This window comes from Manis javanica, chromosome 11 (assembly GCF_040802235.1).
Source record: "Manis javanica isolate MJ-LG chromosome 11, MJ_LKY, whole genome shotgun sequence".
NCBI lineage: Eukaryota > Metazoa > Chordata > Mammalia > Pholidota > Manidae > Manis > Manis javanica.
This window is the reverse complement of record NC_133166.1, coordinates 34,244,429-34,265,695: the sequence shown is the minus strand read 5'-3', so window position 1 is coordinate 34,265,695 and position 21,267 is coordinate 34,244,429. Positions and strand designations below refer to the sequence as shown.

At 34.2% G+C, this 21,267-nt stretch overlaps 1 protein-coding gene across 3 annotated transcripts in view; it reads right to left on the bottom strand.

Annotated features, from left to right (window-relative positions):
* The window catches only part of FAR1 (fatty acyl-CoA reductase 1), a 63,812-nt gene that overhangs the window by 4,078 nt on the left and 38,467 nt on the right, over positions 1-21,267 (bottom strand). For 2 of the 3 annotated variants that reach the window (XM_037026829.2, XM_073216246.1), the window contains exons 4-11: positions 19,214-19,393; positions 16,416-16,593; positions 15,358-15,402; positions 15,126-15,244; positions 14,088-14,155; positions 12,436-12,607; positions 5,719-5,848; positions 3,097-3,224 (exon numbers count right to left, since the gene is read on the bottom strand). In XM_037026829.2, coding sequence (XP_036882724.1) covers positions 3,097-3,224; positions 5,719-5,848; positions 12,436-12,607; positions 14,088-14,155; positions 15,126-15,244; positions 15,358-15,402; positions 16,416-16,593; positions 19,214-19,393 — 1,020 coding nt within the window. Of the gene's footprint in view, positions 1-3,096; positions 3,225-5,718; positions 5,849-11,954; positions 12,127-12,435; positions 12,608-14,087; positions 14,156-15,125; positions 15,245-15,357; positions 15,403-16,415; positions 16,594-19,213; positions 19,394-21,267 lie in introns of all 3 variants that reach the window. The other variant, XM_037026828.2, reaches the window with a different exon arrangement.

The following is a 21,267-nucleotide window of genomic DNA, read 5'->3' as shown; positions in this document are numbered from 1 at the left end:
GACTGTTAGGACCTGGGAGTCCAGGACCAGCCCTAGCCATCCGCACCGGAGCGCAGACACACAGTGCGTGCGTGGGGTGCTGGAAACTAGGGAAACAGGACAGTAAGCGGTGAGCGGATCCCCGCAGCCGGTGCCCCCAGGACAAAGAAAAGCGAGTGCTTTTTGAAAGTCTTAAAGGGACAGGGACCCCACAGCTGGACAGAAGTGCCCTGGAACACTTAGCCCAGCAGCTGAGAATCCCAGGGAACTCTGGGCACCCGAACCCCTGCAGCACAGCTCCGAGGCCCCTCACCACGATAAACAGCCTCCCGCCTGTTCCCCCTCCGACGCAGCTCCGCCATATTGGAGAAGCAGCCTGAGGCAGGCCACACCCACAGCAAATGCAGAGCTAAATAAACTCCATAACGGCCGGGCAAGATCAGAAGCCCCGTCTGCATGCAGCTGCCCAGCACAAGTCGCTAGAGGCTGCTGTTCTCCCAGGAGAGGAAGGCCACAAACTGGCAAGAAGGGACTTTCTCTTACCCAACACACGCGCCAGCTCCTCACAAATATATCTATCACCAAGAAAAGGCAGAAGAAATTGATACAGACCAAGATCACAGAGGCAAACCCTGAGGAGATAGACCTAACCAGTCTTCCTGAAAAAGAATTAAAAATAAAGCTCATAACCATGCTGATGGAGCTGCAGAGAAATATGCAAGAGCTAACGGATGATGTCCGGAAGGAGATTACATAAATGAAACAATCTCTGAAAGGATTTATAAACAGAATCGATAAGATGCAAGAGGCCATTGATGGAATAGAAACCAGAGAACAGGAACACATAGAAGCTGACGCAGAGAGAGATAAAAGGATCTCCAGGAATGAAACAATATTAAGAACTGTGTGACCAATCCAAAAGAAACAATATCCACATTATAGGGGTATAAGAAGAAGAAGAAGAGAGAGAGAGAAAGGGATAGAAAGTGTATTTGAAGAAATAATTGCTGAAAACTTCCCCAAACTGGGGGAGGAAATAATCGATCAGACCATGGAAGTGTACAGAACTCCCAACAGAAAGGACCCAAGGAAGACAACACCAAGACACATAATAATTAAAACGGCAAAGATCAAGGACAAGGACAGAGTTTCAAAGGCATCTAGAGAGAGGAAAACAGTCACCTACAAAGGAAAACCCGTCAGGCTATCATCAGACTTCTCATCAGAAACCTTACAGGCCAGAAGAGAATGGCATGATATATTTAATGCAATGAAACAGAAGGGCCTTGAACCAAGGATACTGTATCCAGCACAACTATCATTTAAATATGAAGGAGAGATTAAACAATTCCCAGACAAGCAAAGTTGAGGGAACTTGCCTCCCACAAACCACCTCTACAGGGTATTTTAGAGGGACTGCTCTAGATGGGAGCACTCCTAAGACTAAATAGATGTCACCAGAGAAAATAAAATCACAGCAAAGAAAGCAGACCAACCAAATACTAACTAAAGGCAAAAAATAAAATCAACTACCCACAAAAGCAGTTAAAGGAAGCACAAAAGAGCACAGAATAAAACAACCAACATATAAAGAATGGAGGAGGAGGAATAAGAAGGGAGAAAAATAAAGAATGACCAGACAGTGTTTAAAATAGCTCAATAAGCTAATTAAGTTAGACAGTAAGATACTAAAGAAGCTAACCTTGAACCTTTGCAACCACGAATCTAAAGCCTGTAATGGCAATAAGTACATATCTTTCAATAATCACCCTAAATGTAAATGGACTGAATGCACCAATCAGAAGACACAGGTTAATAGAATGGATAAAAAAGCAAGACCCATCTCTATGCTGCTTACAAGAGACTCACCTCAAACCCAAAGACTATAGGAACAAAGAAAGACTGAAGGAACAAAACAGCAGCAGAATCATAGAACCTAAGAATGGACTAAGAGTTACCAAAGGGAAAGGGACTGGGGAGAAAGGGAGGGAAGGGAGGGATAAGGGTGGGGAAAAAGAAAGCAGGCATTACGATTAGCATGTATTATGGGGGGGTGCATGGGGAGGGCCGTGCAACACAGAGAAGACAAGTAGTGATTCTACAGCATCTTACTACGCTGATGGACAGTACTGTAATGGGGTTTGTGGGGGGGGGATTAGGTGAAGGGGGGACCCTAGTAAACATAACATTCTTCATGTAATTGTAGATTAATGACAACAAAATTAATTAATTAATTTAAAAAAAAAGAAAATACGGGTAACTGTTGAACCACTGTGTTGTATACTTGAAACCAATGTAAGATTGTGTATCAATGATATTTCAATTAAAAAAACTTATTTAAAAAAAAAGATCAGTATTCTAGTTTGCTTTGCCACTTAATACAATATGATGTTGGCAAATACAACTTCCCTAAGCCTATTTCCTTATCTATACAACTAGTTGCCCTCTAAAGCCTCAAAAAGTTGGAGGCACAAGAATACTGTAAAAGTCTTCTGAACTGTTATGAAAATTATATTTAAAAACACCACAAATAAAAGAGATTATTATTAAAGTTAACTGCACCTCTGAATGATTAATTAACAGTGATTTTTCCTATTCTATTTTCTGATTTTTTAAACAATCGATACATGTTACTTTTATGAAGAGACTAAGGAAATAATTGTAACTATTTTATAAACAAAAAATTCTATGCTGAATGATGTAGTATTGTATTTCTTTTCCCCTTCCAATATTTGAGTAGGGTAAAAAAAATTTCAAATAAATAAATTACCTCCAGTTTAAAATGTATTTTTATTTTTTTCTAATATCTTTATAATTCTTCAGTAGCAATATAAGGGAAGATAACAGTGATTTTAAAAATCCAATTCCATGTGAACTTAGTGCTAAGGAATAGTATAAACTGCTGAAGATAAATTTCAATTATCTTAAGCCAAATCAATATTATCAAAGTTCCAGTCTGAAGGTAAGTGCTTTTCCTAAATACAGTAAGTAGTTCATTAGCAATATCTTTCATTTACTATACCGACTTACCCAAAAAAAAACAAAAACAAAAAAAACCCTTATGTAATACTTCATAAGGAAGCCAAGATGAAACCAAACTCAGGTACAACTACTTACTTGTTCAGATGTTTTCTAGCTGCAGGGAGGCCAGACATTTCTTCATTCAATACATATTTTTTAGTTCCCATGCAGTAGTTCTCTATATACTCTGCCCAATGTAGTTGCCGTACATCAATATTAAAGGTCTACATAAACAATAAAATTCATTGGTTATTTCAATGAGGAATTTTTTCACCATTAGTCAAAAATTCATGCTTTTTCTAAAGGTTAATTCCACATTGCATGATCACAAAATGTTTACAGTACTAAATTAAAAAAAAAATTTTCCCCAACATAGACACATTTATTACTTATCTTTAAAAAAAAATCATTAAATTTGAGAGGTTCAAAAGCAAGTAAGGATTCCCATCAGAATCTACAGCACACATTTCATCTAATCCTCTGGACTGATTGGAATCTTAGGGTGGTAGGTTTGGAATGTGCATTTTAAGAAGGAAAGAAATAATTTAGGGTAACCAAAATGAAGAAAAGATAAAAAATAAGATCTACTAAGAAGAATCTGGAGAGAATACAGTATTAACTTTTAAAATCTTACTACTTATTGACAGAAAAGTTCTTATTCCTACTTCATACATTCCCTTAAACACAAAAACATTAAAGAAGATAATCTCAAAACTCATGTCAGCAATTTAAGAGTATATGAAGTATAAGGATAAAGAAGCCTGCACCATTAAAAAAAAAAAGATAAAATCCCATTGTCCAAATACATCTATGTATTCCTCACCACTTTATACACTTATTAATACACTTATTTCCAATTTCTATCTCCTCTTGTTGAACATCCTGCATACTATACAAATTAATTATCCTGAGGAATAGAACTGACATCAAGAGAACAAATATGAAAGCTGGCTTAGGAGTTTAGATAACAAACAGTAAGTAGGCCATTTGATGAAAAAGCTAAAAAAATCTAAAAAAGAAAGCCTTACAAAAATGCTATTTCATGACAAAATAAGGGGGCTATGCACTACTCAGTGCTCCTCTACACATAATCAGATAATTTTTTTAATGATAAACAGATTATTCATTATTTACTACCACTTATCTGAAAGGAGTAAGCTCTAGACCAAAAAACAAAGTTTCCTTAAATAAATCATTAAGGTGACATTGCACTAAAAGGAGACTTGACTTAAGATAGGAGATACAAGAAGGTAACACATATATATAATTGGATTCCCCTATGACGAGTGAAAAGGCATGGAATAGTAGATTGATCAAATGCTGCACAGCCTTTAGAAGTCTGAATTATCAGAAACTGAATTTAAGACATTTATGTTCAGCATGGTTCAAGATAAAAGTTCTAAAGGTTATTTAAGAAATGTCTGTAAGATTTGAAAAATTAATTGAACTTCTCAAAATGACATAACTGAAATCCAAAATTCGGTTGGGTGGTTTAGGCACAGCTGATAAGACTGCCACAGAACTTTAATCAAACATCTAGAATTTAGGCTGGAAACAAAGAAATATAAAATATGAAATAAAAGACCTGAAGGAGAAAATGATCTAACATATACTAAAATTTCACAAGATAATGGAATAGTGAAGAGGCAATATTTGAAAAAACAATGGCTAAGTATTTTCCTGAGTTCAGGAAACCCAACCAAAACAGGATAAATTTTTTAAAATTACACCCAGACACATTCATATTGAATCTGCAGAGTACCAAACATAAACTCTGAAGAAGAGCCAGAAGTAACAGATCACCTGTAAAGTAGCAGCCAATTAAACTGACTTTTAAAAGCAATAATGTAAGACATTTTTTATAAAAAGAAAGGTGTCTCCAATGTGCTGAAATGATATTATAGAATCAAAGGTAAAACAGACATGTCAGACAATCAAACACTCAAGAATTCACTACTAACAGACCCCCTGATAAATTATATTCCAGTATTCTGGGTATATATATTTCAAGCAGAAAGAAAATGATCATAAAGAGATCCTGAAATGATAGCAAAGACATTGGTAAATATACAGTTAACTCTAAATGAAACTAAACACAATAATCATTTCTAATAACAAGGCTTAAATAGAGAACCAAAGTAATATATAACCATATTAGTTAGTAGAGGTGGTAATTTCAGTTAAAATATTTTAAGGTCCTAAATATCATTAAGGAGGAGGCTATGGAAATTGCTTAACTTAAACTTTGTTAGGTATGCATGTTAAAATACGTAAAGTAACCTCCAAGGCAGCACACACAAAGAGTTCAAATTTCAAACTAACAGAGGGCAAATGTGGAAGGATAAAAAGAAGGCAAATAAAAAACAATTTTGGAGAGACGGTTTTTCTCAAAATTCAAAATATGTGGAAAGAAAATGCATAAAGAAGTCAAAAGTTCCCTTTTAACCTGACATTAAAGGGAAAAAGAGAATTAACATTTCAGTCATACTTTGAAAATATTTCTGCCACTCTGAAACATTTACATTATAATTCTAAGATTAAGCAACTTTATTTTACCAATAACAATTATGATTAAAGCTTTAATAAGACTATAAATAGATCAATGAAATTCTTGTTGCATTATATAGTTGTGGAAAATATCCAATTATTTCTCAGGCTACTAATGGTTTTCAAATCAGTATGCTACTTATTCTCTAATATAAAACAGTAAATACTTGCTTTTTTATCTTCAGGGTTTAGTTGGTTCATTAACATATTGACATTGTCAGTATTCCAAACCCAAGAATTACTTGTAAAATATTCAAGAAACATCATAGCTTTGTGAAGACGAGTTATTGTTTTCATCATCCTGTATTATAAGAAAAATAGATAGACTCATAATTTGCATAGATTAGGAAAAAATCTCATCACCACCCAGGGTACCATTTTCTATATAGAGACATTAACAGTAAAATTATAATATGTAATTCAATAAGGAACCAAACACCAGGGAATAAGAATATTTCTGCATCTTAGAACATTTTGTAAATCCAAAATGAAAAAAAACTTTAAGGAGCAGCAAATGAATTTAAGACTGCTTAACAGAATTGTTGATAAATGAAATTAATTTCAAAGGAAATACAACACTTTAGTTCCAATCTTCCACATACGATATTAACAAATGGATTCAATTAGTATTCTCTTGCTCTTTTGTTTCTTAAACCACATTTTAGTTCAGCTGCATTTACTAAGATTTCCTGTGAATTTATAACATACTGTGTTACATAACAATCCCAACTCTTCAGCCTCATGGAATTTAAGTATACAGAAATATTCGTTTACCATTTAATCAACTCTTTCTACATATATTTTCTAAATAACCTTCTCTTTAACACTGACAGGTACCACTCTTGATCATCTGGATGTGCTGTGAAATCAATGACTCATGCTGAAAACTTTCTGAAATAGATATTCAAGATATTCATTCATCTCCCCCAAACCCCAATATCCACCTTTATAGAAATAAGGGAATTCCATACTTTTTGCATTTTTTAAAGGGTGAGGAGCCTTACTCTTTAAATCTGTCATTTTATGTATCATGGCTCACTATAAGTCATTGATATCATAACACTAGCCAGAGTAGTAACATCTATATAATAATTACCTATGATAAGTAGGGAAAAGGAAGAACTTTTTGAAACAGAACACACACCAAAATATTCCTAACCTCTGATAATCAGAAAAATAATGTGTGGAGAAATACTAAAAATAATTCATTTATATTCCCACAATAAAGATTAGCATGAAGTCCCAAAATTAGGGGCTTTAGAAATGGGAGAAAATTAGAACGTTAGAAATGTGAGAGGAGATCAAAACAGTAACATTAGCTAAGCAATTCTGATGACATATTTAATACATTTAGGAAGAAACCCTGAATCCATACTCCTGAAGAAAAATGAGACAACATGACTATGTAGAAAAAAACTGTAGCTCATGCAAGGAAGTTATGAAATGAAATCTCCATTAAACATGAAAAGAGTTCTTGAGCATCAGAGGCTATATTTGGGCAAGAATAGTTCAGATAGACAGAAAGCACTTGGGGGAAAAAAACAAGACATAGTGCTTTTAGAAAAGATATTAGACAATATTTTCCTAAAAACAATAAAAAGATATAACGGATTTGTAATTGAATTAATATCTACTATCAAAACCAGAAGAGTATACTTGAATCACACACATATAAATATTTGGTTAACATGGTTTCCAACATACATTTTATTATTGTTTTTCTTTCTTACTCCTTTTCCACTGACAATTCTCACCTAGTCTTTATCTTCAGATTCATTCAAGTAAATTACCCTAAAACAATCACAAATTCAGCCATTCAAAAATTATTACAATAAAACTGGAGGGGGAGAAGGAAATTTGAAAGGCCACGTATGTGTGAAGTAAGTATCCACAGAATATTTATCAAGTAATGAAAGTACTGGATTGAATACTACGGGGGATAAAAAGAAACTTAAAACTCTGCACCATCATCTTTTGGTTAAATATGCCATAATAATAGATGCCTGGTACTAATGACCACGTATGTTCTGAGTATTTATTTATTCCTAAGGCAACCTACAAAAATTAATCACAATCCTTTGGAGTAGGGCAAGACCTTAATGGTCATTTAGTCCAGGTTTCTCAACCTCAGTACTACAGCATTTGGGCCAGGCAATTCTTTGTGGTTGGGGGCTGTCCTGAGTACTATAAGATGCTCAGCAGCATCCCTGGCCACTAGATGCCAGAAGCTCCCCACCACCAGCTGTGATAACGAAAAATGTCTCCGAATACTTTGAAATGTCTCCTGACAGGGACAAAACTGCCCTCCATTGAGAACCACACAGATAAAAAAGTATCAGATTCAGAAAAGTTAAGCTAGAGAGAGTTAAGTTAAATAACCAAAAAACAAGACCATGGAATCATTTTTGTAATTGTCATTTTTAAGAGTGATGAGATATCTATTATATTTTAAGAGCCATAATGAGTCATTTACACTGCTTCTACATGCAACAATACCATGCATTCTAGTCCCCAATAACTATTAACCAGGAATCCATATGACCCATTTCAGAGTTTATAATTGAGGTAATAATATGTATGAAGTATATAGTTATATAATTTTATGTCAAGATATATAGCAAGTCATACTTTTATCTAGCTGATGCTCAGAATAATATAATGGACACCATCAATGTCATGACTGACATTACTTTAATGAAGGAATAGGCATTAATATATTAAGATCACAATAAAGAATAAAGCCTAGTACCTTAATCAGTAGAGAATATAATTTATTGAATAAGAACAAATTAGGTTATTATAAGATTTTGTGTTTAACATTTTTAAAATGCCTAGATAAAAAAACTTTGTCTCTTATAGATAGCTGCAATATTAGTTCCGATCCTAAATGCTCACCTACAGTATCACCTTGACTATCTTGCCTTCAAGAGGTGACAGTAACTACGACCAACAGAATGAGGTAGAAGTGACAGTGTGTGACTTTCAAGGGGCGGTTAGAAAATATGACAGAGTTCTATGTCGTGCACACTGGAATACTCACCCTTGACACCTGGAGTTGCCATGTGTGCCGTCCAGCTGCCCCTGAGTTTGCCATGCTGTGAGGAAGCCCAAATTAGCCCACATGGAAAGACCACATGGAGAGGCTCTGAGACTACACGGAGAGGGAGAGACACCTGGCTACTCCAGCTGCTTTGCACCCTCCCTCTTCTTTACTGCTCCTGATCTGACTGCAACCACTCAAAAGACCCTGAGCCCGAACCACCTAGCCAAACCATCCTGTAATTTCTGCCCACAGAGATAAAATTTTTGTTTTAAGATATGAAGCTTGATGTCAACTGTACCTCAATTTAAAAATATTAAATTTGAAGTGATCTGTCACACAGCACATATAATGGGAAGGAGGGGCTGCTATAATAAAAATCTAAAACATATAGTACTGTCTCTAGAATCAGGTGGTAGACAAAATATGGAAAACCCCTGAAGAGACCACTGGTGAAACCTAGAACCAAGAAAACAATGTTACAGGAAGCCTTAAAGAGCCATAGGGAAGTTGTTGGTGAGGGCTTACAGTAATTGAGTATTGTTGGAGGTTGGAAGAACAAAACTGCTACCTGTGGTAACATGGAAAATAGAAACTGTACCTACCAAACTTGATGATCTAGCCAAGATTTCCTCAAAAAGGACAAAGATGACCTTAAGCACCATTTTTTAAGTGAAATTTGGAAAAAAGGTAAAATACCAGGCAACAATTCTTTAAGAAATGGCTCTGAGCATAGATCAAATCCCAAATGCAGATCTAAGATTCTTTATTAAAACCCTAGAAAGATCTAAGGTAGTACCTAGGACCTTTCAGACAAATAAAGGCTCATTGCAGATCTTAAAAACATGTCTACTAGAAACCCTATTGTTTTTAAAAGGTAGAATCTAAGAGTCGAAAGATCTAAGAGGAATGGATCTATGATGTAAAAGTAGTGTCTCAAAAGGAACCCAAGATAGAGAAGAGCATGTCTCAGAGAGATCTGTGAGTATGGCTCTGGTCTAATGGACTAGATTGTTTTAAAATAGATATACAGGAAACCCACAGTTTTAAAAGGAATCATAGCAGTTTATATTTAAGTGGACGAAGACAGGACAAAATGAAGAGTCCTCAGGATCAAGGGTCAGGAACCGAGAGCCAAAGGGCCAAATCCACCCATTTTTATAAATAAAGTTGTATTAGAACACAGTTATTTTTATTCATTTACATACTACCTATGGCTGCAGAGCCAAGAGTCTCAGAGAATACCCAGAGAGTAGAATGGTCCCTAATTAAGAAATCATCAAACATATCTGGCTGGAATTCAAAACTGTTATGAACCACTGATGGCTGTGTGCCTCTTACCTTCTCTCTTTTTAAACACACTGCCTAAAGTCATTTTCCTATTGCTTGTCTCATAGGCTTGTTGAGTATATGGAGAGCAGATACCTTGTCACTTTATTCACCGGTTTCCAGACCAATATTTGAGGAACTATACCTTAGCAAAACCACTCCTGAGAGCCTCATATGCAATTGTACCAGATACAGTCAACCGAACACTGGCTTCAAGCTGATGCAAAAAAGGTCTTGGGGGAGGAAGCAAATGTATTTTTCACATGGAAGGAATACGAATTGTGGCCAGAAGACTGACTGCTGCAGACTGCACTTTCCAAAAATGGCTGCAACCGTATCTTTCATCTCAGTTGCTCTAATTTTACAGTATGATCTTGACCATTCTGTACATCCTGTTTCCTTGAATCTTGGAGGACTTGTGACTTGCTTGAACCTAAAGTGGTCACAAGTGGAAGCAGTGGCAGAAGTAGTGCTGCATGATTTCTGAAAGTAGGCAAGTAAACGCATGCAGTTTCCACCTTCCTGCTGAAAAACGTCTCCTTGAAGCCTTCAGTCATTATGGAAGCAGTCCAGTTCCCCTAAGGCAACCTCTAGTCTTAGCAGAGGCTATGTAACAAGTTCTGATATTATGTGAAGAGACAGTGATACCAGCTATTCCACTGCACAACCTTTCTTACACCATCTGACCATAATCACATGACCACCCGCAAACCAGAACTGCCAGCTGATTCCCTCCCAAATTCCTGATAGAGAAATACATTGAAAGAAAGAATAAAATGACTGCTGATGTTTTAAGCCAAAGTTTGAGATGATCTTTTATGTAGCAACATCTATTATTAATTTTTTAATAAGCCTTGGCTATTCACTCATTTTTTGCTTACTGTGCCCTTTTCTGTGCAAGACCTTGTGGTCTATTTAAGCTGTTTTACTCTTCTGACATAGTTTTGACTTGCCTGCTCTAACTTGCAGTAACTATATTAATATCAAGAAAGCATGCACTGCTGTCACTCATAAATTAAATATGCTTTTTAACCACAAAAGAATGCTGCCAATGACAAATATACTTTGCAGATCATTCCAGAAAAACTTGAATAGTTTTGATATATTTTGGATCTTTCTTCCACTAAGTATTTCTTTACCTATTCTAAGGTTGTTCAATTCAGTATCTCTCACATAGTTCAATATTTAACATAAAGGGTTAGGAACATAATGGACAACTGAATCCACCGAAATCCCTACAAGTAACTCAGATCCTGATATACTATAACTGGCTGATACCTCACTCTTATTTTTTGAGCAGTTGATGGAAGTTCTGTAATCAGCATCTTCTTTATATATAAATACTCAAATCCTGAACTCTCCAATCAAAGGCTCCACTGAAATGCCAATATAATTTAAAAAATTAATATTTTTAGAGTACATGTCACTATAATTATGGTAAAGAGAGTAAGAGGATTTTAAGTTTGTGGGGTTTCAATAAAAATGAAAAGAAAGAAAGGCTACAACAACTATAAGATAATAGGAAGTTTTCAATTTGTTAACTTTTGTCTTAAACTATGACATTCTCAACCTGGAATGTTAGTCAAAAACTGTAATTACCATATTATAAGCTGAATGGGCAGCTGAGATATTTCAAGTAAGTAATTTCTAGAAGGATCCTATTTTTTTCACATAACACTACATAATCCATTTAAGGCAAAGCATTTTGCCCTTAAACCCTATAAAACTCACCTCTAAGTTTTTAAAGGGGAAAGGAGATGGGCTCAATTTCAGCTTATAATAACAATGACAACCTTGATGTTGGACATTTCCTGTATTATGGGGTTTTGGGGGATCAATGGCACAAGTAAGATGAGATTCACAGGTAGTCTTCTCAAATATCCTCAATTTCTAAGAAATGTCCTAGCATCCTGATTGTGATTGTGATTAATCAGGTTAGTAATTCTAAAGGTAAAGCTCATGCTAGCGACGTTTTGTCTCTCCAGCAAGCTTCCACCACCTTACCAATACATAGTGTATTTACTGCTATTCTTCTTACCGCGGTTTCTGACCTGTCAACCTGAGTGCAAGATCGAGCAATAATGCAGGTACTGTATGTCTGACACCCTTCCAATAATGAAGCAATAAGTTGTTGGAATACAACTTAATATTGGGGCGCCTGAATACTTGGTTTAAAGGATTCATCTTGAAGAAATGATTTAGATAATATCCTGTAGGAGAAATAAGCGTCAAAGCATTTTGAATATTACTTGTCATTCAGAAAAAATACCTGAAGTTAGACCTAGAATTCAGCATGTGACAATAATTTATCATCCAAACTTTAGAATAAATCAGAGTGAATTACAACACTACCTTTGCTTTTCTGACAAAGTCTTAAATTCGAGGGTCTTCTTCATTCGCAAAAGGCCATTAAGCCTTATCATGAGCATAAACAAATACAGAGTTAATATGCATTTCAGTGTAAGCATGGGTTGTTTCACAGTCAGAGGAACAGATAAGACAGAGCCAGTCACCATTACCTTGGGCTTCTTCCCGTCATCCTGAGGTAGATATCATACAGGAATGCTGGGGCCTTATGGCTTACAGCAATCCAGTAATGATATAAAAGGTGATTGGAGGTTAGATTTACATTGGGCCGTCTGAAGGCCTGTTCGAGAGGATTCCTCTTGAAAGTGGAAATTACATGGTATTCTGAGGAAGAAAAGTTGTGTAACAGCTTTGATAATAACCATGTAATGAAGTTTTGAAAAAAAAAATGTTTTTACAAAGCACAATATTTTACCAAAATTGTCAGAGTTCGTTCATTTAAAAAACAAACTTTTCTACTCTATAGTAGCTAGAGTATGGGTACTAGACTGCTGAACCCAAGTGGTTTTAGAACTGCCACTATTTATGAATTTTAATTAGATGAATAAATTTTTGCTAAAATTCACTCTTAAAAATCCTTTTAATATTTTACCTATGTCAATTTACAATGTCACTTTCTATATTTCATCCCTCACGATAGCTTCTTTCTTTCTGTTCCTCTTTCCAGATTCTTATTACTGTACTTACTTAAAAAGAAAAGGAAAATCATCATCTTTGTTTATGAATAATTAAGTTGCTCAAATTAACAAACATCAACAAGCTTAAAACAACACAAAATTAACTAACGCTGTAATTTACTTAGGTAATACAATATCAATAAAAACCAAATCTATTACCATCTATGTTAATACTTTCACAGAAATGTATATTGAGATATTCACTAAAAAATAATGCTTGACTTGATTTTTACCAAGCTTTACTACACAATGATTAATAACCAAAAAACTAATTTAAAGTACTTTATAATTCTTAAAAGAACACTATTTAAATAATTATCATGAAATTAAATTCACCCTAGATTTTTTTTCTTGGTATATGTCCTAATAATCAATCTTTAAATCATAATAAAAATGCCATAGAAAAATCCTAGGACAAATGACCTAAAGATTCACTTTAAAATTAAAATGGTTCCTTAAGGGTAACAAAAATCATTCAATTAGAGATACAATAAGACCTATTACTAAATCAGTGTCATAAATATATCTTGTTTCAAACTTGAAAATATAAACCAACAACTTAAGAATGATTCAATTTCAGTATAGGCGTTAAGTCATACTATTCCTATTTTAGAACAAGAAACATAGCATATACACTATCTACTGTGATTTGTGAATTTGAATAGGTTAAATGAAATAGAAAATATCCTGGCAAAATGTATCCTACTTGCTAACTGCTTCATTTATTACTCTTAGGACAACTAGCTATCTCCTGTGATATACTAACTCTTGCAGTTGGAAGTGATATTGCCTATGGATAGGCAACATCAGAATTGAGAGTACCCATTACAGAGAAAAAAAGCAATTTCCACACCAAAGGTATCTATGAAGATTGGTGCAGATGGCAGCAGAAAAATAATGATAGGCCAAGGGTGGGACAGGAAGGAAATATACAGCAGGGTATTTTTAAGCTGTTGAAACATTTAAGGACCACACGACAATACTGGTAGATATTCTAACATGCCAATTAAGGATAAATTGGTACCTCAGGGGCTTTAATGCATCATGGATTATTCTAACATAAAAATTCAGTGAACAGTTTAAGTTCTTTAAGTTATTCTAGTATTCAAAAACAGGTGAAATCATACCAACTTCACCCCAGTGGAAAGGATTGGTGCTGCCTGTTGTGCAGTTATACACCATGATGTTTCTTGGTCTGCAAAGACAAAGATCAAAGCAATGAAACATAAAAAGACACCAAATGCACCCAATCTAAATCTTACATGATATTCAAGTAGGAAGAAATGAAGATAATGAGTACCTTTTCTACACTGATTATTTCAAAAATTAACCTCAAAGAATTTTTGTGTATGAATGACTATTTCCAACTATGCTTTTACCCTCCCCTATTAAAACACATTATTATTTGTTAAAAAATAAAGTTTATTTCTTTCCATGTTTTTCCTCCTTATATCAGCAGGAGTATCTGTTTTTACATATAAGGAAAAGAGTAACAACAAAAAATCTCAGTTCTTTCTATCTTATCTCCTTCCCATTTTCAGAAGTGCTAGTTGAAAAGAAATTTGGACTGAGTTCCTTTTTACCAGAAACACTATATTCACATAATTATATCCCTCCTTTTTTTAGGATATAAAATACTGACTTCAGAAATAAGAGCAAGTTATTAACCAGGAAAAAAAAAGGTTACTGAGAAGCTTAAAGTTTAAGTGTTATTTGTAAATGCTTACAAGAGGAACACTTTAAAAGGAAACCCTTTTAAAAGGAGGCCCATGAGTTGATGAAAGCTGCTCTAGTGAGCCATGTTGGGTATGTGTAGGCCATTCTCTGTGCATTGTAGCTCCTTATATATGCCAAGTTTACACCAAGTTTTAGTTTGGATCATCTGGGGTGGAGAAGGGCAGGGTTTTTTCCCACTCTTAATTCCTAATGAACTTATCCATCCTATACATAGTACACGAGAATTAATGTTAATTGTTAATTACAACTGAAGGAACTATTTGCTACCTCGCCTTTGATAAGCCAACTTTTGCAGTTGGAAGTGATAATGTCTACATATACTCGTATGGGAATATCAGTCTTGAGGGATTAATTAACATTAGTCAACAGCTCTGTTTTCCTTTCTCAGTTACTATATACTTAACAAGCAACATCATCACTTCATGTACCTATTAACTCCAGAATACCAGGCTGCAGCGAGACTTGTGTTGACAACTACATCTACAGGAACGAGGTCTGCAAGGGCATTGTTGGAGGCACGCATTGTTCGCAGAATTCCTTTTCCTGCCTTTGTTGAAATTGAAAACAAGATATATAAGCCAGAGTGCATACGTACATAGAAAGATATACAGACAACAGAAAAATATATAGAATATTAAATATATCAAAAGGTTTACTTACCGCAATAAAGAGACCGCTTGGTCCATTAAAGTTATCAATCCATCCCTAATATCAAAAATTTTTAAAAAAGGGAGCTTAGAAATACCATGAAACTAGAAGTTTATTATTTGAAATCTATATACACACTTAGTAATTTTCTTGTAAAAACTACAAAAATTGACTAGGCCAGAGTATTTCTCCCCACTTGAAAAAGAAGCAATCTTCCTCTGGGATTGAAAATGACTATCTTAAATCATTTTCAAGGGGTGACCTATTCTTACATTAATTCTCTACAATGAGAATTTTTTAAAAATCTGTCAAATATTTTTGCTAAATTAAGCCTGTTCAAGTTTGATTTTGTACTATTTACTGAGGCACTATCCTGAGATTAGAGGGAAATGGAAAATCCTCAAGACTATTGAAAACAAAATAAAATAAAATAATTATCAAAGCAATAATAGAAATGCTATTACTACCATTATAAGGAGCTAGGTTTCTCCTAAATTAATTCATCTGTTAGTTTATGTTTTCTCTTACTCCAGGGATTCACAAATACCATAACATCCTGCTTTCCTATAGGAATTTCATAGAATCCTACAGGGGATTATCATAGAAATCTCGTTTGTGATCTTTATAGGGAGGAGTTTACCCCTTGAAAGGCCTGCCTCTTTTTGGTACTAAATAGCAAAGGAAATAAGATCCTGAATATTCTCACCTCTGAAAGGGAAACTAATCAGCAAATCATTTAAAAAGCCAACAAATGTTGGCGTGTCCAGTCTCTTCTAATCACAAAGAAAACTCAAAAAGCATGATCTCCTTGGACTCCACACAACATTACAGCCTTTGGTTTAATTTTCGGTTAAGATTTTTGAAATGTTTTTCTGCATTTCTATACATGCAAGCATTACATTAGAAATAAAGGTACCAATGAAAGTGTCACTATGTATGGAAACAGTGTTGCCATAGTAAGCCATGTTCAGTAAATAACACCTGCTCTTAAACAACTGCCAACTCTTTTTATACAGGTATGACTTAAAATTCAAATTTTCAGTTATTTACAAAGATTTCTGACTACTTACTGGAAAAGGTTCTTTCCAACTGGCGCCAACAATTGATGGCCTTACAATTGCCACATTTAGTTTTGCTCCTTCTTGTTGTACAACATATTCTGCCAAGGCTTTCGTGTATATGTATGTATTAGGTCTGTCTCCTATCAATTTGGGTGTGATATCATTTACTAGGCCATCATCCATCCACCTAGTAAACAAAGAAATTGCATGCAAAAATACTTGTAAATGTTTAATCATAAAATGAAAAAACATTCTACTTTTTGCATATTCATACATATCTGTTGCTTTGACTCAACTGATTTGACAACATACTGAAAAAAATCCTAGTCTTACTTCCATTAAACATCAGCTATAAGTCCCTATCTCTTGTATCTAATTTCTATATCCAAAAAGATTTGAAAACTTAAAAGTTCTGATATGAGTCATAAGACAGGTAGCAAAAGCTGATTTGAATTGATTTATGGTCTTTTAAAAAATACTTCATGTAAATGTTCATACATCTCATGTGTTTGATAAGGGATGCTACTCCAGATCTAGAGTATGTACATTACATTTCCTTTCTGAAGTCCAAATAAATTCCAAAATCTGGCCCCAAGGGTTTCACATATTAGGAATCACTCATCTGAATATAACCACTGCCACATCAGTACATGTTAATTATGTATGTTTGCAATGAACATAGATTGACAATTAGTATTAAAAGTTCTAGTAATCTAAATATTTAAGGTGAGGATGTGGAAATTGACTATCTTCTCACTAGTAAAATTAATACTAGGGTAAAAAGATAAACTAAACCATGATAATAAAATTCAATTAGCATCCAACTATGAAATCACAAGATTCCCCCAATTCTCTCAGTGTCTGAAGAAAAGGTCTAATCTGACCATCTGTAAAAGGAGAGTACATTAGGTGATATCTACAATCTTTCCCAGTCTAAATCTCTAATTCCAGTATGTTATACATAGTTGACTCTTGAACAATATGGCTTGAACTGTGCAGGTCCACTTATAAGTGGATTTTTTTCAATAAATATATTAGACATTTTTTGGGGGATCTGCAATAATCTGAAAAAACATTTTCTCTAGCTTACTTTATTATAAGAATATAACATGTAATTTGTATAACATACACAATATGTGTTAATTGACTGTTTATGTTATGGGTAAGGCTTCCAGTCACAGAGGGCTATTAGTAGTTAAATTTTTGAGGAGTCAGAAGTTATACATACACAGATTTTAGATTGCTCAGGGGGTCAACAACCCTAACCCATGCACTGTTCAAGGGCTAACTATACTTGTTTTCCAATAGACTTCCTTATTGTATATAATGCTATGCATACTTTTATACTTAGTATACTGTCACACTCTAATGATACACTAACTGAAAAGGAAGCATAAAACTGAGATTATCAACATAAATATATATGTATATAAGTAAAAGAACATCTGTGTATGGAAGGAAAAGTATATGTAGAAGTATTTTTTGTGTGTGGAAGGAAAAGAATACTAACAAAACTGAAGGGAGGTTGCTATTCAACTTAAGAAAATTCCATAATGGAGATAAGTTTTAAAAAATAGAAGAGATAGCTGCTACATTCAAAGAAGATAAAAAGAAACTAGATAAACTTTAGCCAGTAAGCCTTATCACTGGACTGAGTCAACAGAACCACTCTATGTGTTATTTTAAAATTATATGTTAGCTAGATTTCTTTGTAAACAAATAAAGGAGAAACAGATTTATAAGGTAACAGCCTCTTTCTCGGCAACTTGCAATGTTTGGATATACCAACTGCTAAAGAGATAAAAAAGTAAAAAGCTTCAATGGCTTCCATACTCAACCTTTCTAAGATATTAAACATTTCTGCCTACTTATCTGTGAAGAAAATGAGGTAGATAGTTGGGACCATCTAAGAAATGGGAGTCAGAAAAACAGAAACCAGGGAATTACCGTAAGGATGCCTCAGTAAGCCAAAAGTGGACAGGATATTTGGAAGGAAAGGAGAACTAAGTGGAAACATAGAAGAGGAAAAGAGGAAAAAGCCCACAGGTATATTATATGAGGACTAACAAATACGTAGAGATAATTATAGATACTAGAATTTTCTGTAATTATAGGCTATAAAAGAAGAAAAGACCCTTCTTTTGGTCTTTGCTCTGATCCAGTGTGTTTTACTAGGTCAGAGAGCAGCCCAAAGCAAATGAAATCTTGGCCATACAAACTACACTTACTCCTTATCCATCAAATATAGTACTCCCAAATATTTCTCAAGCTGTAATTGTGGATAAGGCCCTAGTCCTCATAACGATGATAAATAATAGCACTGGAAGTATCAACTGGATGATTGATTCCCAAACAATTCAAGGCCCCTCTCTAGATATACTCCATTGAGCAAAATGAAAAGAATAATCTTTTAATAAATTAGAACCTTGCTACCAAATAGGCAGTCATTCATTTTCTTGGGTGTCAGGTACTTCTTAATCACTAGAATTGATTCCCTGGAAAACAGAAGCCCTAATATGGATGAGTTGTATGAAGGGCTTCCTCCAACCATCATACCTGCTCAAAAGTAAAAGCCCCACACTGATTTCACCAACGGTCATTTAGGTATAAGTCTATACAATAAAAATAATAGAGCAGATACATAATAATTTGTTGAAAAAGGAAGAGACAAATGTATATTATAAATATGTGTAGAGGCTGGAGAGAGAGAGGGAGAAACTGAAATAGACCAAGAGATACATATAAATGAAGTTGGATCCAAAGTTTTGGGATCAAAGCAAATGCATATAAATTTCAAACAAACATACTCCAAAGACTCAATCAGCTTCTTGGGATCCACAGGGGGTGGATAAACTACTTCGTCAATATGCTTTCGATTGCAGTAGGCATATGCTGTTGATACATGCATGAATACTTCCAGATTCTTCATTTGTTGTGCAAGGAGAATAAGCTGTCGTGTAGCAATTACATTTAACTGAACAGCATCTCTGTAAAAGAAAAAGTGACAATGAAAAATCGGTAAGCTACGCCATATATTTCACCTGCTAAAAAAAATCTATTCCATTAGAGACAGAGACAGAGACAGAGGAAGAGACAGATTTTTGTTTCTTTACAACTGACTCCTCAGGTCTCATTCTGTGTAGTTTGTTTCAATATGAAGTACATCCATTCTATCAGTTGTGTTAATAAAGATTTTCAAATTATAAAATAAATTTCTTATTAGGATTTAAAAATTAAAAGTACAATTTAAAAATCTTAAATTAACCCAAAATATACACAGATAACTTCAGTCTTGGGCTTTTGTGCATATATTTGGTGTCATGATAAATTTTTTTTTGCATCTTGATTTTTAAAAGTTCACTGTTTCATGATATGGGTGTATAAGAAGAAATAAGAATGGTTAAGTAATTTAAAAATACTAAGAAAGAGTCACGAATAAGGGTAAAATAGTCAAAAAATAACCCTCAAAAACACTAAATTATATTAACATATACTCAAGTAAGAATGTTCACTTCCTTCTTTATAGTAATTACTCCAAACAATTTTTTAAGACTACTTTACAAAATTCAAAGTGGTATTATAATAAATTGGTACATTGGTTACAAGAGGCACATTCAAGACCCCAAAATGATCCATATATTCCTTTCTTGAAATTTATTCAAATAATTTCACAAATGCAAAAGTATATATGCATAAAAACAATCAATGATGCATCATCTAGTAATAGCAAAAGTCTAGAGACACCAAATATTCACTATGAATAAAACAGTTTAATAAAGTAGGTCCTTTTATCACAATGAAAGAATATAACCATTTACATTTATATGACAACCATAAAAACACTGAAAATTTGTATGAATAATATTTTTTTAAATACATACATTACAAAGTAAAGCAAGATTACAAGCAAGACTCTGGAATAAAACCTGGGTTCAAAAACCAGCTTGTTCTACCTATCAGCTAGGAGTGAGTGACCTTGTAAGGTCCCTCAAGCACACAGGCCTCAGTTTCCTCAACTGTAAATGGGAACAGTAATGAAGTCTACCTACTAGGATGTCCATAAAATTCAATGCAATAGTTTTTAAGTATTTAGCATTATTCCTAACATAATCCTGAAACATGCATTCAATAAATATTACTTGAGGTAATGAGACAGATGGTGGGTAGTTTTTGCTTTTATTACATTTTTGTTTACAGCTTGTTATTTGGGGGAAAAAAAAGTTGAAATACTCAATACCAATAATACTGTGGTAAAAATGGCAAAGAAATACACTTGGTGTCACTATAACGTGACACAACTGATTCAAGAATTAGGACAAACTACCAGGAATTATGAAGATAGACAATTATTAATCTAGTTAACCTAATGAAATTAACCCAGAGGAAAAAACCTGTTCAAACCTTAATTTTTTGGTAAGCAAAATTACCTAAATTTGCTATGCTAAGTGAATATTACATCAGTCATAGTATATCAACCTGATGGAGTACCACACCATAAAAATTTAACTATGAAAAAAATTAGAAATACGGAAATTGTTTCTCTAAGTAAAGTTAGAAAGTCTGCTTTACATTTTATGTTAAAACAAAATATGCTTTAAAAATAAAAGTTCTGAGTACTTTCTAAAATTCCTACATTTTCAGTATTTAAGAAGAGCAAAAAAGTCCAACTGCTCTTTTAAAAGGCCAGGATATGTCACAGAATCTGGTCCACCCTACTGTAAAGCAGTGCTTTGATGTTATCACATTTGCAAAACAATGGAGATTGAGAGGGTTCTGTTTTGGAAGAGGTATACAGAGAATATTCTGTTACAGGTTTCTGAGGTCAGGACAAGTTCTGGGTCACCAGAAACAAGAAATAATT